Source organism: Cherax quadricarinatus, chromosome 26 (assembly GCF_038502225.1).
Source record: "Cherax quadricarinatus isolate ZL_2023a chromosome 26, ASM3850222v1, whole genome shotgun sequence".
Classification (NCBI taxonomy): Eukaryota; Metazoa; Arthropoda; class Malacostraca; order Decapoda; family Parastacidae; genus Cherax; species Cherax quadricarinatus.
The window spans coordinates 19,796,647-19,820,016 of NC_091317.1; the positions used below are offsets into that span (position 1 = coordinate 19,796,647).

General features: G+C 39.0%; 1 protein-coding gene across 14 annotated transcripts in view; it reads left to right on the forward strand.

Annotated features, from left to right (window-relative positions):
- The window catches only part of LOC128691673 (protein lap4), an 854,149-nt gene that overhangs the window by 376,008 nt on the left and 454,771 nt on the right, over nucleotides 1-23,370 (forward strand). For 12 of the 14 annotated variants that reach the window (XM_070088850.1, XM_070088860.1, XM_070088857.1 and 9 more), the window contains one exon: nucleotides 22,675-22,765. In XM_070088850.1, coding sequence (XP_069944951.1) covers nucleotides 22,675-22,765 — 91 coding nt within the window. The remainder of the gene's footprint in view (nucleotides 1-22,674; nucleotides 22,766-23,370) is intronic. The other 2 variants (XM_070088851.1, XM_070088853.1) reach the window with 1 other exon arrangement.

The following is a 23,370-nucleotide window of genomic DNA, read 5'->3' on the forward strand; positions in this document are numbered from 1 at the left end:
TATGTGTGAGGTGGAGTGTCCTGACTGGCTACCATATCTCCCACACCTGACTTCTTACAATAAATGCTACTCGCCTTTTACCCTACATTAAGACTACAAACATTTTAAGTTAAGTAATGAGTGTACTATATGTGTATTTTAGTTTTTATTGTTTTTAATGCCTAATTCTATTGCTAACTTAATATATGTTAGTGTAAGCTTCTTACCTGGCATTTGTAAGTGGAAAAAATGGTGTTCTGCTTTCTGACGATGTCCGTTTTCCGGTGGTAGTCTGGAACCTAACCTGCCATAAAAGTGGAGCCCTACTGTATTTTATCTTTAGCCAAAAGTGTCACTCAAGCCAATTTTGTTTATAGTAGTAGTTGAATTTCTGGTTGCTGGTGCATTTTGATATATATGGAGAGGGTTGTTATGGCCCTATTGGGCAGAGGTGTATGACTGTGGTTCTTGTGTTAATATTGATGCATTGTTGTCAGGTGTTGATAGTTGTAACTGGTGTTACTACCATCATTGCCTCTGTTTTGCCTGGCAGTACTACATACAGTTGCCTCTGACTACTAGAAATACTCTTAACTACAAAATCCATGTAGAAGTCAAATGTCCTCATGATTTTCTTGTGTTTTTCTTGTTTAAATAAGCATTTATTGGAGTCCACACATGTCACTATTTTGTTTTATTAGTTTTTATATTAAAAACATTTTTTGTTCATTTAAAAGTTTTGCAGAGTTTTTTAATCCTTCTTTAATCCTTTCAGGGTCGACAGGCCCTCTCAGAGACTTGTTCTCAGGGTCGGCCAAATTTAAAAGAAAAAAAAAAAATTTTTTCTTATGAAAAGATAGAAAATATTTTCCCGATCATAATGACACCAAAAGTATGAAATTTGATGGAAAACTTACGGAATTATACTCTTGCGAAGTTAGCGGTCTCGTTGATGTTTATGCATCGGCGATTTTGCCCACTTTGAGCCCTATTTTTGGCCAATTCCAGTGTACTTGTCGACAAAAATCATAACTATTTCGCTAGAACTCCATTTTTTCTATCGAATGAGTACAAGAAACCACCCATTTATTCAATACAGTGGTCAGAATTTAGCAATTTTGCCAATTTCACACAAATTTCAAAAGATGCCAATTTTCGAATAGGGTCCAGAATTAACAAAAAAGACATTCCTGGCACTAAAATAACATTTCCTCTGTTCATTAGTCACATCCCCATGCCCCTCTTACATTCTTTTGCTTTCCACTTTGAATTTTTATTCTCACAAAAAAATAGAAGATTTACTGTTATGCAGACTACTGCATTGGTGTAGAAATGGTATAACTAATATCAGTGCACTTTTGAAAGAATATTAGACTCACCAGTTGATGTGTATTGGACGCATAGCATGATTTGTTTACTTTTGAATTTAGGTAAAAATCAAACATTTCTGCTACTTTGAGTGCAATTTCAAGGTAGTTTTCTTTGTAAAACCAGTCAAAGTCATCTCAATTTCTGTAATATGTCTTCCATTCTATAAAATGAGACCAAGAAAACTAGAATACAGCAGTAAATACCATACGAAAATACAGTGCAAAGTCACTGTTTTAATCCAAAAACACGGTCAAAGTTTTTTTTTTTCTCATTACGCACTGTGTGCTGCAGGATTTTTTTTATACCACGCACACTGACCACATAGACCCATTCTTTCATATGTAGGCCTACCAGCTTTCTCTCACTAGATTTGAGGGCGCTAGAATTTAGGCATACTAATACGTCAAAAACCCTGGTGCGTAAGCCGTTCTAGTACGGCCAAAACCCTGAAAGGGTTAAGATAACCTTAATCTTTTCTTACTCCTGCTCCATTTAATCTGTTTAGTATTTTAATAATTTACTTACTACGTGTGGTAACACTGATCCAGAGCTTGTTAACTAACTCTTACAAGAACCACTATTCTCCTGACTAAAACTGTGGTAACTATACATCCTACCATGCTTAAAATGTCTTTTGCTGCAATAAGAATGTAACTGTTCAACCAAAATGTTAACATCTCAAAGTAAACACTATGATAACATCATTGCTATCCTGGAGTCATTACGTAATAACTTTTCATTCATATTTGCAGAGATTTAGCTAAAACTGGATATATTCAACATGGATACACATCTATTCACAACTGTAGTCTATCATAAACACTAGTGATGCCTGTGGTAAATATATATTTCTCCAGTTTGCCAATAATGATTTCAATACGTATACCATTTACAGTTGGAGCTGTATATAAATATCCGAACACAAACCTGTCAAATTTCAATGACAGTCTTCCTGATCTCATCATAAATAACAGCATTCACAAAATTCACCTGATAATATGAGGTGACTAATGTTAATCTTTCCCATCCCAGTAATACCTAAGTTACAAGCTGCCTACACAGTATGTACTCCTGCTTGTTAATGCCATCAGTTGCTAAACCAACAAGAGTAACTGATATATGTCTCTGCACTAGATTAGATTTATTCTAATATAATTGCACCACTTCAATCAAGAATAATCGTCAATAATACAACAAACCGCTACCCAACTTTTCATATAACAAATATCACCAAAGCACCATTAAAAACTGTTACTTTCAAGTTCAGAGTACACAAGAATGTGTCACAAAGGAACTTAATCTCAGTATTAGGTAATATAAATTGGAAACAAGAACTACATGAAATAAAAAACATAAAAGTAGTGACAGAAACCTTCATAAAAGAAAATACTATTTGTATGATAAACAGCAATCCACTAATGACTAAAAAAATTACAAAAAGGCTAAACATTCCATGGTATGCTGTAGGCATACTCAGACCTGTTGATAAAAATGTGATCTCAAAAAAAAGAAAAAAGTATAGGCTAGAACACATTGCCAAAGAGACATCATAAAGATACTTTGCAACACTATTAGAATAGAATATACAAACATATATTCTATTCTAACAGATTAAATGAAACTAAAATTAAAACAAAACATACTTGGAAAACCCACCTGGGGAGGTACTGCCCATCCTGCCAGGTGACTGTGAAACAGAAACCTGTAACTGTTTTACATGATGGTAGGATTGCTGGTGTCTCTTTTCTGTCTCATAAGCATGCTGGATAACAGGTATATCTTGCCACTTCTACTTACACTTAGGTCACACTACACATACATGTACAAGCACATATATACACACCCCTCTGGGTTTTCTTCTATTTTCTTTCTAGTTCTTATTCTTGTTTATTTCCTCTTATCTCCATGGGGAAGTGGAACAGAATTCTTCCTCCGTAAGCCATGCGTGTTGTAAGAGGCGACTAAAATGCCAGGAGCAAGGGGCTAGTAACCTCTTCTCCTGTATATATTACTAAATGTAAAAGGAGAAACTTTCGTTTTTCCTTTTGGGCCACCCCGCCTCGGTGGGATACGGCCGGTGTGTTGAAAGAAAGAAGAAGATATATATATATATATATATATTTCTTCTTTCTTTCAACATACCAGCCGTATCCCACCGAGGCGGGGTGGCCCAAAAGAAAAAACTAAAGATTCTCTTTTTAAATTTAGTAATATATACAGGAGAAGGGGTTACTAGCCCCTTGCTCCCGGCATTTTAGTCGCCTCTTATAACACGCATGGCTTACGGAGGAAGAATTCTGTTCCACTTCCCCATGGAGATAAGAGGAAATAAACAAGAATAAGAACTAGAAAGAAAATAGAAGAAAACCCAGAGGGGTGTGTATATATGTGCTTGTACATGTATGTGTAGTGTGACCTAAGTGTAAGTAGAAGTAGTAAGATGTACCTGAAATCTTGCATGTTTATGAGACAGAAAAAAGGACACCAGCAATCCTACCATCATGTAAAACAATTACAGGCTTTCGTTTTACACTCACTTGGCAGGACGGTAGTACCTCCCTGGGCGGTTGCTGTCTACCAACCTACTACCTATATGAAAGTATAGTAGTACCAACACTCTTATATGGGTGTGAAGCTTGGGTGGTAAATGCAGCAGCGAGGAGACGGTTGGAGGCAGTGGAGATGTCCTGTTTAAGGGCAATGTGTGGTGTAAATATTATGCAGAAAATTCGGAGTGTGGAAATTAGGAGAAGGTGTGGAGTTAATAAAAGTATTAGTCAGAGGGCAGAAGAGGGGTTGTTGAGGTGGTTTGGTCATTTAGAGAGAATGGATCAAAGTAGAATGACATGGAAAGCATATAAATCTATAGGGGAAGGAAGGCGGGGTAGGGGTCGTCCTCGAAAGGGTTGGAGAGAGGGGGTAAAGGAGGTTTTGTGGGCAAGGGGCTTGGACTTCCAGCAAGCGTGCGTGAGCGTGTTAGATAGGAGTGAATGGAGACTAATGGTACTTGGGACCTGACTATCTGTTGGAGTGTGAGCAGGGTAATACAGTGGACCCCCGGTTAACGATATTTTTTCACTCCAGAAGTATGTTCAGGTGCCAGTACTGACCGAATTTGTTCCCATAAGAAATATTGTGAAGTACATGTAGATTAGTCTATTTTAGACCCCCAAACATACACGTACAAACTCACTTACATAAATACACTTACATAATTGGTCGCATTCGGAGGTAATCGTTATGCGGGGGTCCACTGTATTTAGTGAAGGGATTCAGGGAAACCGGTTATTTTCATATAGTCGGACTTGAGTCCTGGAAATGGGAAGTACAATGCCTGCACTTTAAAGGAGGGGTTTGGGATATTGGCAGTTTGGAGGGATATGTTGTGTATCTTTATATGTGTATGCTTCTAGACTGTTGTATTCTGAGCACCTCTGCAAAAACAGTGATAATGTGCGAGTGTGGTGAAAGTGTTGAATGATGAAAGTATTTTCTTTTTGGGGATTTTCTTTCTTTTTTGGGTCACCCTGCCTCGGTGGGAGACGGCCGACTTGTTGAAAAAAAAAAAAATTATATATATATATATATATATATATATATATATATATATATATATATATATATATATATATATATATATATATATATATATATATATATATATACACGCACGCATGCGCACACACACACACACACACACACACACACACACACACACACACACACACACACACACACACACACACACACACACACACACACACACACACACACGCACACACTCACTCACTCTCACTCTCACACACACACACACACACACACACACACACACACACACACACACACACACACACTCACTCTCACACACTCACTCTACCTACCTACACACCTACCTACCTACCTACCTAGGGTTTCTCTTCTTTTTCTTAATAGCTCTTGTTCTTTTTTTTTTCTCTATTCTCCATGGGGAAGTGGAAAAGAATCTTTCCTCTGTAAGCCATGCGTGTCATATGAGGCGACTAAAATGCTGGGAGCAGTGGGCTAGTAACCCCTTCTCCTGTACACATTTACTAAAAATCAGAAGAAGAATGTTGAAGGACCAATTATGAAAGGAGAAGAGAGAATATAAATGTGTAAATTCAAGGATTATGTGGATTAAAATAAGGGTCGGATGTGAAAAGTGGGTCATAATAAGCGTGTATGCACCTGGAGAAGAGAGAGAGATATATATAGAGAGAGAGATATAGAGAGAGAGATAGAGAGAGATATAGCTAGATATAGATAGAAAGATATAGATAGATATAGAGATAGATATAGATAGATATATAGATAGATAGATATAGATAGATATAGATAGATATAGATAGATAGATATAGATAGATAGATATAGATAGATAGATATAGATAGATAGATATAGATTGATTGATTTTGGGAGATGTTAACCCCTTCAGGGTCCAAGGCCAAAATCTGAAGTGGTGCTCCAGTGTCAAAGAAATTTTGAAAAAAAAAAAAAAAAAAAAAAAATTCTTACAGAATTAAAGAGCATATTTTTGTGAAGGTAATTAGAAAAAAAAATTCTGATCAGTACTTACCGAGATACAGTGCCAAGAAGTTTGTCAAAAATGATGTGGTGGCGGCAACATCGACGAATTCCACATACGCGCATTACATTATTTTGCGGTTTTTATAGTTTTTTCTTTTCTTTTCCAATTTTTTTCTATTCCTACTAACATTTGGGGCCTGAGAGACCAGTACTGTACATAATGTATATATATAAACTCACTGTATTGAACACAATAACCGCACGAAAGTTATTATCATATTATTGTTTACCACTGTTGTTTATTACAATAAACATGCACAAATCTTGTATAATACTAATGTTCTACCATATATTTACATATTTACAATCACTGGACATGGTTTTAGAACTGCTGGAGCTTGTGGAACTCCTTGAAACAAGGCACCATGTAGAGAGGCACTTTACATTCCTCACACATAAACCGAGTGTCTTTGCGTCTTTGTTGCCGTCGTTTTGTTTGTGCACAGACGATGCATCTCTTCTGAGCAAATTTCTTCTGAGTTGAAGGAAGTTGTATTATGAAATGATCACCTTCCCTCCTCAAACGCTTGGGTATATCCTGAGTAATTCGAGGACCTTGTTGTATAGCAGGTGTTCTTACCTGGTACTTCATTATGAGTTGTCTGACAACAGACAAACAAAATTTACCATACGGTGGTCTGTTGCCAGTCTTTATTTGGTACATATTATATGCATTGAGCATTGAAATGTCCATGAGATGGAAGAAAAGTTTCATGTACCACTTGTAACTCTTAGGAACGCAGTCAACAAAACCAATCTGCATGTCACATTTGTCAGCCAAGCGCATGTTTTGTGTATAATCAATCACTGTCACTGGTTTTCGAATATGTTCATTAGTCACTCGATCAACTTTGCCACTGTCTTGCATTTCATTACGATGAATGGTTGTCAACAATGTGACATCTCGTTTGTCATGCCACCATAATGCCATGATGTCATTGGCAGTAAACACGTACACGTCATCACCACGAGCATCTGCGTTGAGCCTGGGCATATGTTTACGATTAGAACGCACTGTGCCACACACATCTGTCTTGTTCACTTGCATGAAATCACTGAGTAATGGGCATGTGTACCAGTTATCGGTATATAATGTATGCCCCTTACCAAGATAAGGTGCCATCATGTTTCTCACTATGTCACCTGAGATACCCAATAACATCTTGGTATCTTTCAATGTTTTACTACCCGTGTATACAACAATATCCAACACCAGGCCACTGTCACAATCACAGAGTACAAACAGTTTTATACCAAAGCATTTCCTCTTGCTCGGTATATACTGCTTGAATGACAGTCTACCTTTGAACAAAATCAAAGACTCGTCAATTACAAGATTCTTGAATGGATAAAAGTATATGCTGAACTTTTATTTGAGATACATGAAAACATTTCTAATCTTGTATAACCTGTCACTTCTGTCAGGCCTGGTTTTGTCAGAGAAGTGCAACATACGTAAGGGTAAGATAAACCTGTACTCTGGTATGATTTCACTGAAGACCGGGGTAGAAATTAGCCGATCTGTGGACCAGTATGCTTTTATATTATGCTTATAGACATGAGGCATAAGCATTATTGTTGCAAAAAGCAAATACATTTCTGCAACAGTCGTCTCTTTCCACCTGTGTAGTCTTGACTGTGGTGATATGATCGTATTTGCCATGGTGTACTCAAAATACTTATTACTTTCCCTGACAATAGTTTCCATCAATGGCTGGTTAAAGAATAATTCAAAGAATTCCAGTTCATTGGCCGTGGTTCCAAGGGGACAAGTAGGTAGAATTCCCACTTTGAGAGTCATCAAAGTGGTGAGGCTTGGGAACAAAATTGGGATTTTACTGCCAATCCCACATACGGTTTGCTGGTGGATACTGGACATCATAGGCTGATTGTGCGGGTGGTTGTGGTGGGCTGGTGGCTGACGTTCCGCTTTGTCCTTGAACTGACGAGTCAGCAGCGTGGGTCCCACCCTGGGCTGGTGAGTCACGCATGGCGGTGCCACTACCATCACCACTAACACCATCCACTGATGCCTGTGGTCTATCCATGCCAAGTGTAGCCACATCATCCTCACTATCACTACCTAAAACTGGTGTAGGGCCACGGGATGTACTCCGGGATGTACTCCGTCCCCTGGGCACAGCATAGGGTACACTACCCAAGCGCATGCGGCGGCGAACATACCGACGCTTCACTGGTGAATATGATTCCTCACTATCACTACTCGAATGATCGTCGAGTGCAGTAAAATCACAATCCACATCACTATCATCATCATTACTGAAGTCAGAGGCCTGGCCACGCGAAAATATTAGTTTTCTCTTGCGTTGAGGAACAACCGACCGTGAGTCACGAGTGCCCACACCAGAGGTAGAAGGTTGAGGATCGTCAGGGTTTTCTGCACTATTATCAATATCCTGGTCATTCTTTTCGGTCACCAACTTATCAAAGCCGTAGAATTCGTCTTCATTTCCACTTCCATCAGTGTCAGAACTATCAGATAGGAAGAGGAGAATCCCAATTTTCCGGGGAGTGAGAGCTGACTTGCGACGAGGCATGGTGAACAAGGGTAGCTGAGCCGGCGTTCCCACAATGCTATGCAGGCGCCTAGATTTTTTGTTTATGGCACACACCCACCAAGCAGACCCGTTCTCTCACATGTAGGCCTATGAGCGCTTTCGCGCTAAATTTGACGGCACTAGAATTTTGGCGTAGATCTACGGTTTGGACACTCAACGTGAAGCTGTAGATCTACGGGACGGACCCTGAAAGGGTTAAGCAAATGTATAAAAACCTTTAAACCAAGTGAGAGAGTAATTGTGGTAGGGGACCTAAATGCTAAAGTAGGAGAAACATTTAGAGAGGGTGTGGTAGGTAAATTTGGGGTGCCAGGTGTAAATGATAATGGGAGCCCTTTGATTGAACTTTGTATAGAAAGGGGTTTAGTTATAAGTAATATGTATTTTAAGAAAAAGAGGATAAATAAGTATACAAGATATGATGTAGGGCATAATGACAGTAGTTTGTTGGACTATGTATTGATAGATAAAAGACTGTTGAGTAGACTTCAGGATGTACATGTTTATAAAGGGGCCACGGATATATCAGATCACTTTATAGTTGTAGCTACAGTGAGAGTAAAAGGTAGATGGGATACAAGGAAAATAGAAGCAGCAAGTAAGAGAGAGGTGAAGCTGTATAAACTAAAAGAGGAGACACTTAGGGTAAGATATAAACAACTATTGGAGGATAGATGGGCTAGTGAGAGTATAGGCAATTGGGTCGAAGATGTATGGGGTAGGTTTAAGAATGTAGTGTTAGAGTGTTCAGCTGAAGTTTGTGGTTACAGGAAAGTGGGTGCGGGAGGGAAGAGGAGCGATTGGTGGAATGATGATGTAAAGAGAGTAAGGGAGAAAAAGTTAGCATAAGAGAGGTTTTTACAAAGTAGAAGTGATACAAGGAGGGAAGAGTATATGGAGAGAAAAAGAGAGGTTAAGAGAGTGGTGAAGCAATGTAAAAAGAGAGCAAATGAGAGAGTGGGTGAGATGTTATCAACAAATTTTGTTGAAAATAAGAAAAAGTTTTGGAGTGAGATTAGTAAGTTGAGGAAGCCTAGGGAACAAATGGATTTGACAGTTAAAAATAGGAGAGGAGAATTATTAATCCCTTGACTGTCGCAACCCCTAATCCTGAGGTTTCTCCTGGTGTCGCAAAATTTAAAAAAAAAAAAAAATTATGAAATGATAGAGAATCTTTTCCCGATTGTAATGACACCAAAAAAACGAAATACTATGATGGAAAACTGATGGAATTATGCCCTCATGAAGTTAGCGACCTTGGCGATATTTACAAATCGGCGATTTCGCCCACTTTGAGCCCTATTTTTGGCTAATTTCATTGTTCCAGTCGACCAAACTCATAGCTATTTCTTTAGAGCTAGATGTTTTCTATCAATTGAGTACAAGAAACTGCCCATTTACTGATTTCAACTACCCAATAACGTGGTCAGAAATTTGCAATTTGGCCATTTTCACGAAAACTAAAAAATATGACAATTTCAAAATAAGGTCCAGAATGAACAATGCAGACATTCCTGGCTCTAAAATAAAATTTTCTTTGTTCATCAGTCACGTCTCCTGGCCCCTATGATATTACTCTTGCTTTCTATTTTGAATTTTTATTGAAACAAAAAATAAAAGATTTACTGTTATGCAGACTACTGCAATATTGTAATAATTGTACAGATAATGTTACCCCATTCATAACTGCATATTAGAATGGCTAGTTGGACATTTATTGAACGGTGACATCATTTGTTTACTTTTGAACATCGGCAAAAATCAAACATTTCCCCTACTTTGAGCTCCATTTCTAGGTTTTTTTTTTTATAGTAAAACCAATCAAAATCACTTCTATTTCTATAATATGTTTTCCATTCTTTCAAATGAGACCAAGAAAACGAGAATACAACCATAAATACTATAGGAAAATAGACTACAAAGTTGGCATTTTAATTAAAAAAAAAAGGTCGGAGTTTTTTTTCTCATTATGCACTGCGTGCTCCAGGATTTTTTTTATATGGTGCACACTGACCACACAGACCCATTTTCTCACATGTGGGCCTACCAGCTTTCTTCTGCTTGATTTGAAGCTGCTAGAATTTATCGGTATATATATGTCAAACATGGTACCTCGTAAGACGTATATATACGACCAAAACAGTCAAACGGTTAAATAAAGAGTTAGAGGTATCGGGAAGATGGAGGGAATATTTTGAGGAATTGTTAAATGTTGTTGGAGATAGGGAAGCTATGATTTCGTGTATAGGGCAAGGAGGAATAACATCTTGTAGGAGTGAGGAAGAGCCAGTTTTGAGTGTGGGGGAAGTTCATGAGGCAGTGGGTAGAATGAAAAGGGGTAAGGCACCTGGGATTGATGGGATAAAGATAGAAATGTTAAAAGCAAGAGGGGATGTAGTTTTGGAGTGGTTGGTGCTAATATTTAATAAATGTATGGAAGAGGGTAAGGTACCTAGGGATTGGCAGAGAGCATGCATAGTTCCTTTGCATAAAGGCAAAGGGGATAAAAGAGAGTGCAAAAACTAAAGGGGAATAAGTCTGTTGAGTATACCTGGTAAAGTGTATGGTAGAGTTATTATTGAAAGAATTAAGAGTAAGACAGAGAGTAGGATAGCAGATGAACAAGGAGGCTTTAGGAAAGGTATGGGGTATGTAGACCAAGTGTTTACAGTGAATGATGTAGGTGAACAGTATTTAGATAAAGGTTAAGAGGTTTTTGTGGCATTTATGGATTTAGAAAAGGTATATAACAGGGTGGATAAGGGGGCGATGTTGCAGGTGTATGATACAGGAGGTAGGTTACTGAAAGCAGTGAAGAGTTTTTATGAGGATAGCGAGGCTCAGGTTAAAGTATGTAGGAGAGAGAGAGATTATTTCCCAGTAAAAGTAGGCCTTAAACAAGGATGTTTGATGTGACCATGGTTGTTCAATATATATATAGATGTGGTTGTAAGAGAAGTGAGTGCGAGGGTCTTGGCAAGATGTGTGGAGTTAAAAGATAAAGAATCACACACAAAGTGGGAGTTGTCACAGTTGCTCTTTGCTGATGACACGGTGCTTTTGGGAGATTCTGAAGAGAAGTTGCAGAGGTTAGTGGATGAGTTTGGTAGGGTATGTAAAAGAAGAAAATTAAAAGTGAATATGTATAGGAAAGAGTAAGGTTATGTGGCTAACTAAAAGATTAGGTGACGAAAGACTCGATATCAGATTGGAGGGAGAGGGTATGGAGGAGGTGAATGTATTCAGATATTTAGGAGTGGACGTGTCAGCAGATGGGTCTATGAAGGATGAGGTGAATCACAGAATTGATGAGGGGAAAAGGGTGAGTGGTGCACTTGGGAGTCTGTGGAGACAAAGAACTTTATCCATGGAAGCAAAAAGGGAAATGTATGAGAGTATAGTTGTACCAACACTCTTGTATGGGTGTGAAGCATGGGTGATGAATGTTGCAACGAGAAGAAGCCTGGAGGCAGTGGAGATGTCATGTCTGAGGGCAATGTGTGGTGTGAATGTAATGCAGAGAATTTGTAGTTTGGAAATTAGGAGAAGGTGTGGGATTACCAAAACTATTAGCCAGAGGGCTGAGGAAGGGTTGTTGAGGTGGTTTGGACATGTAGAGAAAATGGAACAAAACAGAATGATTTCAAGAGTGTATAAGTCTGTAGTGGAGGGAAGGCAGGGTAGGGGTCGGCCTAGGAAGGGCTGGAGGGAGTGGGTTTTGTGTGCAAGGGGCTGGGACTTCCAACAAGTGTGCATGTGCGTATTTGATAGGGGTGAATGGAGACAAATGGTTTTTAATACGTGATGTGCTGTTGGAGTGTGAGCAAAGTAACATTTATGAAGGGATTCAGGGAAACTGGCAGTGCTGGACTTGAGTCCTGGAGATAAGAACATAAGAACATAAGAACGAAGGAACACTGCAGAAGGCCTACTGGCCCATGCGAGGCAGGTCCAAGTCCCTACCGGCTCAAGCCAACGCACCCAACCTAGTCAGGTCAGGTCACATTGACTTAAGGGAGGAACACGGCAACCGACCTGTTAGCACAAGCTATCAGGTCCAACTCACACCCACCCACATCTACTCATGTATTTATCCAACCTATTTTTAAAGCTACACAACGTTCTGGCCTCTATAACGGTACTTGGGAGTTTGTTCCACTCATCCACAACTCTATTACCAAACCAGTACTTTCCTATATCCCTCCTGAATCTGAATTTTTCCAACTTAAAACCATTGCTGCGAGTCCTGTCTAGGCTAGATATTTTCAGCACACTATTTACATCCCCTTTATTTATTCCTGTCTTCCACTTATAAACCTCAATCATATCCCCCCTAATTCTACGTCTTTCTAGAGAGTGCAGTTTCAGGGCCCTTAGTCTATCCTCATAGGGAAGGTTTCTGATACATGGGATCATCTTTGTCATCCTCCTTTGTACATTTTCCAGAGAATTTATATCCATTCTGTAATACGGTGACCAAAACTGTGCAGCATAATCTAAATGAGGCCTAACCAAGGATGTATAGAGTTGAAGAACAACCTGAGGACTCCTATTATTTATGCTTCTTGATATGAAGCCAAGGATTCTATTAGCTTTATTGCGAACACTTATGCACTGTTGTCTTGGTTTCAGATTACTGCTAACCAGAACTCCTAAATCTTTTTCGCAATCCGTAATATTAAGATCTACATTATTTAGTTTATATGTGGCATGGTTATTGTCCTGTCCAACATTTAGAACTTTGCATTTGTCTATATTAAACTGCATCTGCCACTTCTCCGACCACTGCATCAGTCTATTCAAATCTTCCTGGAGTGCTCGAATGTCCTCGTCAGAATGAATTCGACGGCCTATTTTGGTGTCATCGGCAAACTTGCCGATGTCGCTCTTTATGCCCTCATCTATGTCGTTTATGTAGATTGTGAACAGCAGGGGGCCCAACACTGACCCCTGTGGAACACCGCTCGTGACGCTTCCCCACTCTGATTTCTCCCCATTTATGCAAACTCTCTGCTGCCTATTTGTCAACCATGCCTCTATCCAGGAAAAAATTTCTCCTCCTATTCCATGTGCTTTAATTTTCCTCAATAGTCTCTGATGTGGGACCCTGTCAAAAGCCTTACTGAAGTCCATATACACAATATCATATTCATTACCATGATCTACCTCCTCAAATACCTTAGTGAAAAAAGTTAATAAATTCGTAAGGCAGGAACGCCCCTTTGTAAAACCATGCTGAGATTCGTTGATTAATTTATGCTTTTCAAGGTGGCTACGAACTGCCTCGGCAATTATTGATTCCATAAATTTTCCCACTATGGAGGTTAGGCTTATTGGTCTATAGTTCGAAGCTAAGGACCTGTCACCTGTTTTGAAAATAGGTATCACATTTGCCATTTTCCACTTATCTGGCACCATGCCAGTTTGTAGTGATATGTTGAAAAGATTAGCCAAAGGTGTGCTAAGCTCCTCTTTACATTCCTTTAGAACCCTTGCATACAGTTCATCAGGGCCTGGGGATTTGTTAGGTTTTAATTTATCTATTTGCCTAAGGACCATGTCACTTGTGACCCTAATAGTGCACAGTTTATTATCGTCCTGTTCTACATAATTTATCATTACTGGAATATCGCTGGTATCCTCCTGTGTAAAAACTGAGAGGAAGTATGTGTTAAAAATTCTACACATTTCCTTATCACTGTCAGTGAGCTGACCCGAGGAACTTTTGAGTGGGCCTATCTTGTCCCTGATCTTACTTCTGTATACCTGAAAGAATCCTTTTGGGTTAGTCTTCGATTCTCTTGCAACTTTAACCTCATAATCTCTATTTGCTTTTCTAATTCCCATTTTTATTTCTCTCTTTAACTGAATATATCGATTTCTTAATTGCCCCTCTCCTCTTTTGATTTGCCTATATATGCCTCTCTTTTGACCAATCAGATATTTTAATCTATTGTTCATCCATTTAGGATCATTTTTGTTTGATCTGATTTCCCTATTTGGAACATAATTTGACTGAGCAGCTAGAACTATGCCCTGGAAAGCATCATATCGGCAACCATCACCACCTACCTGACCCCTAGTCAGGTCATTCCAGTTCAGCCCACCTAAGTAATTTTTCAGTCCTATGAAATCAGCCAAGCGAAAGTCAGGGACGGAGACTTGATTGCCATTATTAGGGGAATTCCATGATATGTTAAAACTGAGTGATTTGTGATCACTCTCCCCAAGCTCATCATTAACCTCAAGATTATTAATTAGTGTTTCCCTACTGGCAAGAACCAAGTCAAGGAGGTTATTTCCCCTAGTTGGCTCTGTCACAAACTGTTTTAAAAAACAATCCTGGATCGTATCAAGAAAGTCACCCGACTCTAAATTTCCTGTCAAATTGCTCCAGTCAATCTGTCTATAGTTGAAATCTCCCATTAGCACAACATTTTCGTATGTAGATGCCTTACGAATTTCGTCCCATAGAAGTTTACTGCACTCCCTATCAAGATTAGGGGCCCTGTAAATCACACCCAAAATTAGTTTTTCTCGGCCCTCGAGAAGCTGTAACCAAACAGATTCAGTGGCTGACGCTTCTAATTTAATATCTTGTCTAACACAACAATTTAAATTGTCTCTGACATACATCGCTACTCCACCACCTTTCCTGTTGACCCTGTCAGTGTGGAATAATTTATAGCCTTGTATGTGACATTCAGAGGGCATCTCTCTATCTTTCAGATTGAGCCAGGTCTCTGTTATAGCAATAATATCTATGTTTCCTGCACTTGCAATTAATCTTAGCTCATCTATCTTATTTCTAACACTCCTGCTATTAGTATAGTAAACCTTAAGGGACCTAGTCCCTTGCTGCCCTCTGCTGTCCCCCTTTGTTTGCTGACCTGTTCTATTGTCTTTATTTATAACTTCATGCTGAATGCCTTTTATACATTTACTGTTTCCAACCCTAGTGTTGCAACCTGCTTGTTTCCCACACACACCCATACCTCTATCTTCCATCAGTTTAAAATCATAGGCATTTCACCAATGGCCTTCTCAATCGAGTCTGCAAGTGCTACCACCCCTGCCCCAGAGAGATGAACCCCATCCCTTGCATACATATCATGTTTGCCATAAAAGTTGTTCCAGTTGTCAATGAATGGGATTGCAAGTTCCTTGCAGTATCTGTCTAGCCAGCAATTTACACCAATTGCCCTAGACAACCATTCATTTCCTACTCCCCTTCTAGGCAAGATGCTACATATAATTGGGATCCCTCCCTTAGACTTAATGAAATCTATAGCTGACCTGTACTTATCTAGCAGCTCTTCTCTCCTACCCTTCCCAATATCATTTCCACCAGCACTGAGACAGATAATGGGCTTGTTCCCATTACCTGACATGATATTATCCAGTCTGTTGACAATGTCCCCAACACCAGCTCCAGGGAAGCACACTCTATCTCTCATCTTCTTATTCCTATTACAAAAAGCACGATCAACATATCTTACCTGAGAGTCACCAACCACAAGAATGCGCTTACCTTCATTAGCAGGGGCAGTAGTACCCTTACCTTCACTGGCCACTGAAGTACATTCATCCTGGAGAACAGAGAAGCGATTTCCTACCTTCAGATCTGCACTCTTAACTTTCCTTACTCTGATGCGCCTCCCATTACTGTGAACAACTCGCCACTTGTAGCAGGTGCTGGGCTGCACCTCACTGCTGGTAGCCGTTGCTACCACCCCACCTACAGCCTCCTCACAGTGAGAGACAGACTGCACCTCACTGCTAGAAGCCTCATTCCCCACATCTCCAACCACCTCACACTCTCTCCCAGGCCCATTGAGGTGGACCTTCAGCCTCCTATAGCACCCCTATAGCAAGACAATGATGGAGTGAATGATGATGAAAGTTTTTCTTTTTGGGGCCACCCTGTGCCTTAGTGGGAATCAGTCGATGTGTTAATAAAAAAAAATTAAAGAAAACACGTAACATATAATTCTCTCAATGAATAATTCAGAAAAACTATGGTACAGGTGGGGACTGAACTTGCAGCAACTGAGTCATATGACTATAATCAGTGTAAGCCACTGGGCCAGGTGGCTACAGTAAGATTCCCCCAACTAGGTATGATTTCATGTCATGATGATGGCTTTGAAGGGGCTTGAGCTAGAGTTTGTCATTGCTACGCTGGCGGGAGATTCAACCTCCCTATGTGTATAAATATACCTAGTTGGATGAATCTTATTGTAGCCAGCTGGCCCAGTGGCTTACATGCTGGCCTGGAATTTTATGACTCATTTATGGTGAGTTCAGTCCTCACCCGTACCATGGCTTGTTTGCAAGCGTGTCATTACGTTTTCATGAGTAATAATTCAGAAATCCTCATGGCTTCTGATACTGCCAACAAATCTTATGGCTCTTGTGCTTCGACTGGAATCAAGCTAGCAAGTAACCCTCCAATCCCGAACTAATATTAACGATTATCTTGCTTGCCATTACTTGAATCCCTTATACTTATCACCAGTCGCTGCCTCAGAGGTTGACGCCATAATAAAATAACTCAAAAATAAAGAGGACACTCAGTCTCAAGTACTGTCACCAGCCATTGCCTGTCTTTTTAGTAAGTTGCCTATACAGCATTTTTCTGGACAGAATTGTACAAGGTCATTGACTAGACTTGGCCAGTATTGTATTGCATCAGTGCCTACCTCTTCATTTGTAGTAGTTTCAGACTCTTCTAGTGCATTACAGGCTATCCAGAAATTTTATTTAACTCATCCCATTGTCCTATGTTTACAACTTTGGTTATGCCTCATTTCTAGTAAACACAGATGTCATTTTCTGCCTGGTCCCTTGACATGTTGATTTTCAGGATAATGAACAGGCAGCCTCTGCTGTTCAGTCAGCAATTCATGACCTCGTAATTATTTACAAGGGTATTCCTTTCCCAGACTATTTTGCAGGGATCTCTTGACAACACCGTAACTATTGACAACAATGGTTGCAGAGTTGGCCCATAATAAATTGATTTCTGTCCAACCATGTTTGGGTTTCTAGCCATCTGAATATAGCTGTCACGTTTGGGAGATTTCACTCTTGTCTACGTATAGGACATGCACTTCTTGCTCATGGGTATCTCCTTAAAAAATGCTCAGCACCTGTTTGTGAAGATTTCAAAGGTACACTGTCAGTTTACTATCTCTTAATAGATTGCTGTTGTCTATCAGTGGGCATGCAGAATTCACTTCCAGTGTCTCCACCATTTTAATGTACTTTATCTGACCTCCTTGCTGAGAGTCCCAACTTGACACACACTTTTCTTTGCCTATTAAACAGAAATTAACTTTTGCACCAACTTTGATTATGTTTTACTTTTAGCACTCTCCACTATCCTCGCTAACCCTGGCTCTTGCACACTCCTGTCCCACACTAATCTCCAACCTCCACATATTCCTTCTTTAGCTTCTCTCACCTGCAGCACTGTATAACCCTTTCAGGTTTAGTTCTTATTTGATTAAATGATTACATTAGTAGTATATCACCTGCTTCAGAAAGTTTTTCAGGTATCTTCAAAATAGCTATAGTAACCCCTTTTCATAAAATTTGTGATCTCTCTGACATTAACAACTATAGACCATTGTCTAAAATATTTGAAAAAACTATACAAACAAATATTTTCATAAAACTAATCACAAAAATTCTCCCTTATTGCCAGCATGACTTCCATCCCCAAAAAGTACAAATGATGCAATGATAAAAATACCAAATGTATTATATAGCACTAGATAAGAATTAATATCGAGTTGGCATGTTGATTGACCTATGGAAGGCCTATGACACTGTTGACCACAATAATCTATATCTAAAACTAGAGCATAATGGATTTCAATCATATGAAATCCTACTTAACCCTTTCAGGGTCGACAGGCCCTCTCAGAGACTTGTTCTCAGGGTCTCCCAAATTTCAAAAAAAAAAAAAAAAAATGTTTTTTTCTTATGAAAAGATAGAGAATCTTTTCCCGATCATAATGACACCAAAAGTATGAAATTTGATGGAAAATTTACGGAATTATGCTCTCGCGAAGTTAGCGGTCTCAGTGATGTTTACGCATCGGCGATTTTGCCCACTTTGAGCCCTATTTTCGGCCAATTCCAGTGTACTAGTTGACAAAAATCATGAATATTTCACTAGAACTCCATTTTTCTATTGAATGAGTGCAAGAAACCACCCATTTACCGATTTCAACTATCCAATACAGTGGTCAGAATTTAGCAATTTTGCCAATTTCACACAAATTTCAAAAGATGTCAATTTCCAAATAGGGTCCAGAATAAACAAGAAAGACATTCCTGGCACTAAAATGACATTTCCTCTGTTCATTAGTCTTGTCCCAATGCCCCTCTTACATTCTTTTGCTCTCCACTTTGAATTTTTATTCTCACAAAAAATAGAAGATTTACTGTTATGCAGACTACTGCATTAGTGTAGAAATGGCATAAATAATATCGGCGCACTTGTGAAAGAATATTAGACTTGCCAGTTGACGTGTATTGGACGCCTAGCATGATTTGTTTACTTTAGAACTTTGGTAAAAATCGAACATTTCTGCTACTTTGAGCTCAATTTCAAGGTACTTTTCATTGTAAAATCAGTCAATATTATCTCAATTTCTGTAATATGTCTCCCATTCTATAAAATGAGACCAGGAAAACTAGAATACAACAATAAATACCATACGAAAACACAGTGCAAAGTTGCTGTTTTAATCCAAAATCACTGTCAAAGTTTTTTTTTTTCTCATTACGCACTGTGTGCTTTAGGATTTTTTTTATGCTGCGCACACTGACCACATAGACCCATTCTTTCATATGTAGGCCTACCAGCTTTCTCTCACTAGATTTGAGGGCGCTAGAATTTAGGCGTACTAGTACGTCAAAAACCCTGGTGCGTAAGCCGTACTAGTACGGCCGAAACCCTGAAAGGGCTAAGAGACAGGCTACATCCACCCTATCAGTAAATATTGAGTTATCCCAAAACAATATATTCAGCCCTTTCCTGTTTCTTCTCTGTATCAGTAGCATACCAAATACCACTCAACACCTGAAACAGACATGCTTTACTGATGACAGTATTTTTGTCTTTTCATGTCCTGATCCTATTGCACTAAATAACACAATACATACTGAATTTAAAAATCCACACTTGGTTGACAGTCAGCAAACTGGAGATTTACTTGTTCTCTCTAGGCTGGAACACTAAACTGAAAGCCCCATTCAAGGCATGTGGAATTTGCAGATCTAGAGAATGTACAGAGAACCTTCACTGCACATGTAAGTTCAGTTAAGCACCTTAATTATTGGGAACATTTCGGGTCTCTTGACCTGTACTCCCTCGAATGCAGGCGAGAGAGATGCATCATGTTCTACACCTGGAAACTCCTAGATTGACTGGTCCCAGATCTGCACACAAATTACTCCTTATGAAAGCCAAAGACTAGGCAGATGGTACAGCATATCCCTATTGTAAAGCAGGAGTGCCATGAGTACACTAAGAGAAAACACGGAGTGTCCAGGTCCCAAGACTGTTCAACAGACCCTCTAACCCCATGCATAAGGTGAATTACCAGTACAGTGGAACCTCAAGTTTCGAACGTATTGCTTATCGAACTCTTAGAAAATAGAACCCTTTTTTTGAACCAACTTTGTCCCTAATATCGAACTCGCCCCTATTTTTGAACCGCCAGGTACCGGACCTGTCCGGCACCCAGCTCTGTCCATGTCTCCACGGAGGCGCCGTGAGCCAGTCTGGTTTTGTTGATGCTTGAGTGAACACTAACCTGCGATCTCATTCAAACATTTTACAATTATTTCATTGTGGTTAGTGCTTGTGGGACTGTGAAATAAGCTACAATGGGAGCAATGAAACTTGCTAGTGGTACCCCTGTGGTAAAGAAAGTGAGAAACACCATAGATGTGAAGAAGGAAATAATACAGAAGTGGGATGATGTCCAAATGTTTGTGGAGAAGTACCATCCTGATCAAGCTGAAACAAGCCATCTTTGCAACAAGTTCAGTAACAGAACCATGTCCCATTTTAGGGAAATCTTAGAGGCACCAGAAACAGAGGACTGTGGACAGTTATTTTGTGAGACAGGGGTCCAGTGACTCTCAAGCTGGTCCTAGTGGCATTAAAAGACAGAGAAGGGAAGTAACCCCAGAGAGGGATTTGATACATGAAGTCCTCATGGAGGGGGATTCTCCTTCCAAACACTAACCCCAACTCCCTCTCTCCTCCCTATCTTCCAGATGCCATCACCAAGCTCCAATAAAGGTAAGTAAAATGTTATTTTATGTTTATTTAAATTAATTACTACATAATTGAACACTATATTTGTCGTGTGTATGTAAAACTATAATTAATCTCTATAAATTTTTTTTTTTTTTTTGTGAATATTTTTGGGTTTCTGGAACGGATTAATTGTATTTCCATTATTTCTTATGGGAAATATTGCTTTGCTTTTCAGACTTTTCGAATTTAGAACTAACTCCAGGAACAGATTAAGTTTGATATTTGAGGTTCCACTGTACATGTAGTGCCCTGGTTGCCTTCAAGAGGGAACTGGACACATGCCAAAAATTGGTAAAAAAAAAAAAAAAAAAAAAAACTATCAGCCAGGCTGTGGTTTGTACATTGGATTGCGTGTGGCTAGCAGCAACAGCCTGGTTGATCAGGCCCTGATCCACCATAAGGCCTAGTCAAAGACCAAGCTGTTAGAATGGCCTCCAGGTAGACCTCCAAGGAGGTACTATTTGGCAGTAAAATTGTCAGCTAAATAAACATGAAAATAAATAACAAACAAGTCATTAGAAACAAATGAAACACAAACTTCTAGGATTACACCTTTATCACAAAGTAAAATTTTGATATCCATATCCAATACATTGCAGGAAAAGTTTCAGATATTGTAGGCATACTCTCAAAAGTCCGATACTATGTATGTACTCCTTTGTTTACCATGTCTAGTATATGGTGTCTGTATGGGGATCAACATTATTACCCTAACCTTATAACTGTGTTCAGTGTACTAGTATGCAAGTGATGACTATCTGGCATACTAGTACTTTGATAGTGTTTGTAGGTTCGAATCCAGCTGAGAACTGAGAGAAAATGTTTAAATAATTTCATTCATTTGTGGATTGTTAAGCATATATACATTAAGCCTTCAATGTCATTGATAGGTTCTTGGAAACTGTGACTTTAAGCAAAATGATACATCATGAACACTACAGGAACAAATGTACTTCCTCCTCCTCCAAGTGCCAGGCTGTGATCAATGTGTGTGTCTGTTGGCACACACAGCTACAGCCTGGTTGACCATCCAAGCACCAGACAATCCTAGCATGGAGCTTGGCTGTGGGAGTAGGAAAACTTTTGAAACTCTTTAAAGGTATATCTTGGTCAATGAGGCCCATCTTTATCATTTTTTTTACTGCCCAGTTTATAATACTGTACAGTTACAGTAATGAGTTACTTTTTTCATGCTACCTTGTATTGTACATTGCTGTTGACAGATGATTCCTACATGATTCATGTAATCCTGACTAAAGAATTCTGCTTTTGAAATATGAAAAACTGATTTTTGTGATATGAACCATGGCTCGTGCACCTCTTGCTGATCATTTTCAAGGTTGGTAATGAGTGGTGTCATACTGAATATTCTGGGTCAGATTGTATTGCCACATGACTCACAAATAATTGAGATGTGTTAATGCCTGTTATTCATTCATGGTTCATTGAGTCCCAGATGGAAAGTAGCATTTTATGCTTCAAAATGTAGTACTAAATAAGTAAATATTGTATGTTCTGTAATCTTCTAAATATTTTCTGAATTGGAGGAAATTCTGAATTCAGTTTTAGAAATTTTTTATATTATAATTAAGAATTTTTCTGAATAAAAAGTAATGCTTAAGTGAAATTTAATTTAAATGGTTTGAAATCACATTTTTCCCAGCAAGATAAAATTTCTAATAAAAAATCAGGTAATGTGTCTAATAGAATTTTTTTCAACTTATTTTTGAAACATTAGTTATTCAGTGCAATATAAACTGAAAATAATATCTATTTTAATTTAGGCATTTTTCTCAGCAACAGGCATTGCAACGTGCCGAGGGCAGTGAAGGAGAGAGTAATCACGATCACGCTGCCTCTGAATCTGATGCTGAAAATCATTCCATTAGTGAGTAAACAGTTTGATGACTACACTATTTTTATATAGGTGAAAGAACTTGATATTTATAATAATTTTGTTTATAATTCATAGCCTTATTTTTAATTATAATTTAATTTGAGAGGGAATAAGAGGTTGTTGAGTGTATGGTAAGGGAGAGAGTGCTGAAAGTGGGACATCCTAGTGCCTGCAGTCTGAAGGAGGAGTGGGCATCTTGCAGTTTGGAGGGTCATTTTAATTATGATATCTTCACACTTTTGGCAAAACAGATATTGAATGAATGATAGTGAATGTGTGTGGGTGTATGTATGTATATGTATATGTGGAAATTAGGAGAAGGTGTGGAGTTAATAAAAGCATTAGTCAGAGGGCAGAAGAGGGGTTGTTGAGGTGGTTTGGTCATTTAGAGAGAATGGATCAAAGTAGAATGACATGGAAAGCATATAAATATACAGGGGAAGGAAGGAGGGGTAGGGGTCATCCTCAAAAGGGTTGGAAAGAGGGGGTAAAGGAGGTTTTGTGGGCTAGGGGCTTGGACTTCCAGCAAGCGTGCATGAGCGTGTTAGATAGGAGTGAATGGAGGCGAATGATACTTGGGACCTGACGATCTGTTG